Here is a 7,119-nt window from a genome sequence, read left to right as displayed (position 1 = left end):
TGTAATTTCGAAGCTGTTCTTTTCGTAACAGTTTGATCTCAGAGACTCACCAATGGTATCATGTAAAAACTGTGACACTGACACCTTCCCAAAGGAGGACAGATAGGAATATTATAAGAGAGTATAGGGAGGTAACTGCAAAAGCGGTAACGATCATTGACTCGCATCTTCCTCTGCTCACCCCATTTCCACCTATAAAGTCACCCATGGCGTCCGTCCACACACCTCCAACTCCCAACCAAACCAAACCCAAGAAGAAACTCAACCCAGGACAGCCAGGGGAGCCAAGATCTGCAGCACGGCCACACAGGACAGAGTGACTCCGGCGACGATGGCCGTGGACCTGATGGGCTGCTACGCCCCGCGCCGCGCCGACGACCAGCTGGCCATCCAGGAGGCGGCCGCCGCCGGCCTGCGCAGCCTGGAGCTGCTGGTGTCCTCCCTCTCCGCCGCGGCGCCGTCCACCAAGGCGCACCAGCCTCAGCAGCCGTTCGGGGAGATCGCGGACCAGGCCGTGTCCAAGTTCCGCAAGGTGATCTCCATCCTCGACCGCACCGGCCACGCCCGGTTCCGCCGCGGCCCCGTCGAGCCCCCGCCAGCGCCCAAGGCGGCTCCGCCACCCCCTGCTCCGCCGGCGGCGGCTCCCGTGACGGTCGTGGCGCCTGTGTCGGTGGCGGCGCCGTCGCTCCCGCAGAAGAGCCTGACGCTGGACTTCACGAAGCCCAACCTGGTGAGCATGTCGGCGGCGACGACTTCCGTGACGTCCACGTCCTTCTTCTCGTCCGTGACCGGCGGGGAGGGCAGCGTTTCCAAGGGCCGGAGCCTCATGTCGGCCGGGAAGCCGCCGCTGTCGGGGCACAAGCGGAAGCCGTGCGCCGGCGGGCACTCCGAGGCCAACACGACCGGCAGCCGATGCCACTGCTCCAAGAGAAGGTGCGCGCGCGGCCGTCTCCTGAGTCTAAAACAGGAGTTCCCTTTTTTGAGTAGCAAAGTCTCTAACCGTGGATTGTTGGTTTTGTGCAGAAAGAACAGAGTTAAGACGACGATCCGCGTCCCGGCGGTGAGCTCGAAGATCGCTGACATCCCGGCGGACGAGTACTCGTGGAGGAAGTACGGGCAGAAGCCCATCAAGGGATCCCCTTACCCACGGTAAATCTCTTCCCCCACCGATTCAGCAAGATTTAGACGAGCAATACAATCTCCAGTAATCTGACCGGTTTACTCGTCTCTGTTTGCAGTGGCTACTACAAGTGCAGCACCGTGCGAGGGTGCCCTGCTCGGAAGCACGTGGAGCGCGCGCTGGACGACCCGGCGATGCTGGTCGTGACCTACGAGGGCGAGCACCGGCACTCGCCGGGGCCGTCGCTGATGGCGCCGTCGCCGCTGCCGATGCCGATGCCGATGAGCGTGTCAGCCGGCAACGGGCATGCCTAACTTACTACAGTAGCTTTTTTTTGTTGGTTGTTCTTCCCCTCCTCTTTGAGTGAGCGGGGCTTGGATGGATCTCGGTCAATCTGATGATGATGATGTGGTTGTAAAGAAGAAGCAGAAATATTGTAGAAAGAGGGAGAGGGAACTCGATGATGGCAGAACATTTTACAACTCTCCCGACTCAATTTAGATTTAGTTGGTTGCTCCATTACTACATCTTGGTGTGTGCGAAGCCAACAGAGGTCGTATCGTATGAACTGATGGAGAAATTTTATTTATGCAAGGACGACTCCTGGAGATTGTTCAGTTTAGCCGTATTTTAGGGAGACGGCGGAATGAATTCAGCTATACGAACTGGTAAACTGTGATACGGACAGGTAACAAGGACAAGGAAACCACAAATACTTTGACCCCAATTGATTGAAAACACTATACAGGCTGGTCCATCCATCTCCCATCTGTTCGTTAGAAAATTCAACTCGAGGGGAGTGGAGAAGAGAACAAGAAGTCAGAGCATCCCCACTCGTTTGGGCTCCCCACGCCCAAATCCGGCGAAATTTAGCGCCGGATGGATGTAGTTTTTGGCCTGGGGAGGCCCATTTTTCCAGCCGCGAGCCCATGGACGCGCACCCACCGCGTGCATAGCGACGGCGCGAGTCACCGGGAAGGGCAATCGTCGGAGTTCCCTCGACGCATTGAGCCGTCGCGAGGTGGATCGGAGAGCCGAAACGACTCGTCGGGAACGGTCGAAGTGGCCTCGATGCGAGAACCGCCGTAATGGAGCACGAACTCCGCGGAAGAGCAACCGCCGCTCTCTTTCGTCGAGAGACCTACATATACGGTTTTCGACGGGCGACGCCATTCATCTGTTCTCTCGTCACCATCCTCCGTCAACCATCTCCGTCAACCATGAGCGATATCTCTTGGCCATCGGACACCGACGACGAGGGAAGCCGCCCGGATGGCGCCATTGGTGGGATCCGAGCGCATCGTCCGAGCAGCGACGATTCCCCCCGCCGGCCGGCCGAGGACGAGTGGGACGACGAGGAGGGAGGACGAAGAGGCCGTGGAGCGAGGCCGAGGAAGAGGCCGAGGAAGAGGAGGAGGAGCGAGGAGCGAGGAGCGGGAGGAGGAGCGAGGAGGAGGAGGACGAAGAGGCCGATGAGGACGACGACGAGGAGGACTCAACTTCCTCCGACGAGGAGGTGACGAGCCGGAAGCGTCGCCGCGACGACGATGAGGCGGGGCCTTCTAAGAAGAAGAAGAAGTAGTTTAGTTTTAAAGTTTTTATATGTAATTTTTATGTTTATTCGAATTATATTCGAAATATATATATAATCTATCTATGTTGCACCACTTGAGAGTTCAAAGCTTTCGTTCGACGAGGGTATTGCCGTAGATCGGGAAGACGAGGGTTTTGCCGTAGATCGGGAAGACGAGGGTTTTGCCGTAGATCGGAGGCCATTGTCGCCGACAAGTTGGGGCCACGCGCGCTTTCGTTTCGTCCGGAGTCCCCGAGCGCTCCCCGGGGGGCCGGGGATGGCGTGGGATCGCCGGATGGATTTAGGCTCAAATCCGGACGAAAATGAGGAACCGGGGGCGCGACTGGGCCGAATTACGCCGTCTGGATGGAAAAAACACTCGCCGGGGGCCTCGTCGGGGGACGAGTGGAGATGCTCTCATACGCGGGCGGGCGGGCGGGCGGGCGCATAAAGAAAGGGCAATAATTCAGGCAGCTTTTGTCCCGTGGCGCCCTGTGCAGAGGTCAAGGCCGGGTGGGCATCCACCGCACCGATCTGGGTGGTGGGGCCGGCGTGATTGGGGCATCGCTCCCGGTCAAAGGTGGCGGGTGAGGGGTCGCTTTCCAGCCTGCACCCCGCAGTTGACCGCATCACGCGGGCCCACCCTGCAGCGACAGAGGGTGAGGGAGCAGCATTTCTCCTCGACCTCCCTCCCACCGCTTTTACTTTGCGGTTTTCTAATTAAAGCGGGTGGGGCCCACGCCAGCACCGCTATAGGACGATGGATGGATGGATGTGGCTTGCTAGGTCACTCGCCGTTTTATTTCGATTTCAACTCCTCGGTTTGCTCGCCCCCATCCGTCCGCCTCTTTTCCTATCTTGTTCTTTTCTGGACGGAGCCCATCCGTTGACTTTGCCTGGCCAGGGAGTCTTCGCTTAGAGCATCTCCACTCGTCCCCCGACGAGGCCCCCAAGCGACGTTTTTTCCATCCGGACGGCGAAATTCGGCCCAGTCGCACCCCCGGTTCCTCATTTTCGTCCGGATTTGGCCCTTCATCCATCCGGCGGGCCCACGCCATCCCCGGCCCCCCGGGGCGTGCTCGGGGACTCCGGACGAAAGATTTTGGCGCGAAACGTCGTGTGGACCCGCGTAGCTCGGCGACCGGAAAACCAAATCCTGTCGATTTTCCCTCCAATTTGCTTGCATATCCCCATTCCCTCCAATTTGCTTGCATATCCCCATTCTCTCCCGCCGAAATTCCCTAATCTCCTCGTCTTCCAGCTCCAGTTCCCAGCGGCGTCTTCTCGTCCACCACCACTCTCCTCCTCGTCTTCTCGTCCACCACAATGCCGCCGAAGGCGCCGGCGAGGAAGATGCGGGCGAAGAAGACGAAGCCGCCGGGCATGTCGAACGCCGAGTAGGCGGCGGACGAGAAACGGCGCGAGGTGGAAACAAGCGGCAGGGCGGAGAGGGTGAAAAGAGCCGCCGCCAAGAGGGCGGCGGCCCAGGACGAACAAGCGAGGATGATCAGCATGGCCATGAGCGGCGGCAGCATGTTCCCCGGCCAATGGCCGACGCAAGGTACAACCAGTTCCCCGTCGTCCTTCTCCCCTTCGCTGTACTCGTCGTCGCCGACTGCCGTGTTCTAAGAGGGCGCCTACGTCCAACCGTCCGAGTCCACGACGTCGCCGCCCGAGCTTGACGTCGGCGGCGGCGGCCCTGTTCGAGGGCACCTCGCCGGCCCCGCGACGAGGGCCGCTCCCGTTCGGTGCGATGGCGGCGCCGAACGAAGAGGAGATCCACGAGATGATCACCTCCGGCTCCATGGCCGCCGCTGCGAGCCCGGGGTTCTTCATGGCCGCCGCCGCTGCGTGCCCGGGTTCTTCACGCAAGAGGAGACGAGGGCGACGGCAGCGCGTGGCGGAGCGCAACGAGCATCGGGAGGATGTTGCCGACGGAAGCCAAGCCGTCGAAGAAGAAGACGAGGAAGAAGAAGAGCCAACTCAAGCCGCCGCCAACTCTGTCGAAGGGGAAGAAGAAGAGGAAGAAGGACTCGCCGCCCGCCGAACCGCGTATCAAATGGACGCCGAAGGAAGAGGAGTGCCTCGCCGAAGCTTGGATGACCGTGTCCACGAACGGCATAATCGGGGCCAATCGGTCGTTCGACACATACCGGCTTCGAGTGAGGCGGGCGTACGAGGAACGCAAACTCGTCGATCCCTACTTCAACAAGACGAACATGAACGTGTACCGGGGAGACAAGGCAATGGCCACCCATTGGGGGATCATGCGGACGGCGTGCGGCAAATGGCACGGCATACGAGAGGAGGTCGACAAACGGCCGATCGGCCGGCCACGACTTGGAGCAAAGGTATGCTCCGCCGACCCCGCATCACCGAGGTACATCGTCGTTAGCCGACCCGTATCGCCGTGCTCTTTTTTCCCCAGCTGCGCCGAGCTTTGGACATGTACACGGACGACACCGGCCTGCAGTTCAAGTTCCTCAACGTCTACGCCCGCCTCGAGAATTGCGAGAAGTGGAAGGAAACTCGCACGACCTATGGCTGATCCTTTTGCTCCTTTTGCCGATCAACTGGCCGTACTTGTAGCGCGGGATGGCGATTTGTTTGAATTTAAACTCTATCCGCCGAACTTCAGGTGGACGACTGGAAATACGGTACTCCCCACGACTTAATTTCGTCCAATCCGGCGGTTGTTTCGTCCGGATTTGGGCGTGGGGAGCGCCAACGAGTGTGGATGCTCTTAGCACCTACGCCTGTCCAGTCACGTAAACACCAAGTGCTACCGCTAGTGCTAGGTAACTTAGCGGTAGATTCGATCCACTAATCTAACCTTTCCTTAGAGCATCTCCACTCGTTCTCCGCTCGTTGGCGCTCTCCACGCCCAAATCCGGCGAAAGTTTCGTCCGGATTGGAGGAAAATTAGGCTTGAGGAGCGCCGAAGTTCCAGCCGTCCCGCCGGCAGGACACCACCACGTCGACCAGTTGCCAGTCCGGCATACATGCTTGATAAGCAACCGAGGATCATCATGTGCTCCTCGTCTTGGGCGGCGGTTGCCATCTCTTCTCGCATAAGCTCGACGAACATCTGCTCCTCCTCTTCGTCTGAGTCCATGGCCGGCGAGGCAAATGGACGAACACCTGATGGGCGTGGTCGAGGCAACCCGAGCCGCGAGCGACAAGGAGTAGGCCAAAGCCGCAAAACAGGCCGGCGGAGGAGCAGCCAGGTACGCCTTCGTCGAAAGACGGCGGAATATAGGCAGGTGGAGAAGGAGGGACGGCGGAATCTGGGCAACAAGCCGGCGGGGTGGTGCCGACGGCGAGAGAGATACGAGGGGTGGGGAAGATTTTGAGTGAGGTGGCGGTGGGGTTCGTGTGTCGAGTCGCCGACAGATCGGGCCCTTCCCCGCTTTTCACTCGTCCGGAGTCCCCGATAGATCCCCGTGGGACCGGGAATGGCGTGGGCTCGCCGGATGGATTAAAGGCCAAATCCGGACGAAAACGAGGAACCGAGAGCGCGACTGAGCCGAATTACGCCGTCCGGATGAAAAAACGTCGCTCGGGAATCTCGTTGGGGAGACGAGTGAAGATGCTCTTAGGTTTAGAGGCGACGACCCAGAATTTCTAGCTGGATTCGCGCTTAATTTACCCCTCCCCCCACTACCACCATCTTCACACAGGGAATAAACTCGCCACTAGCAGTTGTTGTTTATAGCAGCCAGGCCAGCCTTCCGCTAGAATATTACTACATGGACCCATGGAGTACCACTCTACTGTTGCACATAGACCTCTACGCAACGGCACTGTTGCAGGTCAATGGAGCCTTTGCCTTGTCTACTTGCTGATGCAGCTTTCCGGTTGTAAAGTAAACCCATTGCTGTTTACTTTTATCCCAAGCGAAGGCCGGTGGAGAAGGGCAACTGGGACATTCTTTGCATCTAACCCCGCTTTTGGCCTAACCCACTGTCAAAACCGACTTGTTTAGTACGAGTACCGCTGATTAAGAATTGATAGTCTTTGGCCGAGGCAGCTCCCTTCCCTGATCGGATCAACCAATGCGGGATTTTCCGTTGATAAACTATGCAGGGTTTCTCCGCTATGCTCATCTCTCTCCCCGGGTGAGCTGTCCAAGTGGACTTGCTCCATCATGGGCTGGGTGCGACCTAAAGCTACACATAAACTAATGTAGGTCATTATATTTTTTAAGTATTCCTCCTGGCTTAATAAGCTGTCATGATGCAATATACTAATCACAATCGAAGTTTTGGGGTGCAGGCAAAAAAAATCTCAATCTGAATTCAAATGAGCCAAGATTTTTCGTATGACTACATCTCGAGCCGCCCGACGCATTGTGGGCACAATTCGTATCTGTTTCAGTCCGTTTGCGTGCAGCCACCAACACATTTCGTATATGACATTCATTAAT

General features: G+C 58.1%; 1 protein-coding gene across 1 annotated transcript; it reads left to right on the top strand.

Annotated features, from left to right (window-relative positions):
- Positions 1 to 244: 244 nt before the first annotated feature.
- LOC124674834 (WRKY transcription factor WRKY51-like) lies at positions 245 to 1,639 on the top strand. The gene is made up of 3 exons (XM_047210890.1): positions 245 to 933; positions 1,024 to 1,149; positions 1,239 to 1,639. The coding sequence occupies exons 1-3, from the start codon at positions 332 to 334 to the stop codon at positions 1,432 to 1,434; spliced, it is 924 nt and encodes a 307-aa protein (XP_047066846.1). The 5' UTR covers positions 245 to 331; the 3' UTR covers positions 1,435 to 1,639.
- The last annotated feature ends 5,480 nt before the right edge of the window (positions 1,640 to 7,119 follow it).

Source organism: Lolium rigidum, chromosome 7 (assembly GCF_022539505.1).
Source record: "Lolium rigidum isolate FL_2022 chromosome 7, APGP_CSIRO_Lrig_0.1, whole genome shotgun sequence".
Classification (NCBI taxonomy): domain Eukaryota; kingdom Viridiplantae; phylum Streptophyta; class Magnoliopsida; order Poales; family Poaceae; genus Lolium; species Lolium rigidum.
Note: the sequence above shows the minus strand (reverse complement) of the source record. Positions and strands in the feature narration are given on the sequence as shown.

Coding starts and splice junctions, on each gene's coding strand:
- LOC124674834 (XM_047210890.1), top strand. CDS start 332: ATGGCCGTGGACCTGATGGGCTGCTACGCCCCGCGCCGCGCCGACGAC. Junction 934..1,023: donor TGCCACTGCTCCAAGAGAAG/GTGCGCGCGCGG, acceptor GGTTTTGTGCAG/AAAGAACAGAGTTAAGACGA. Junction 1,150..1,238: donor AAGGGATCCCCTTACCCACG/GTAAATCTCTTC, acceptor CTCTGTTTGCAG/TGGCTACTACAAGTGCAGCA.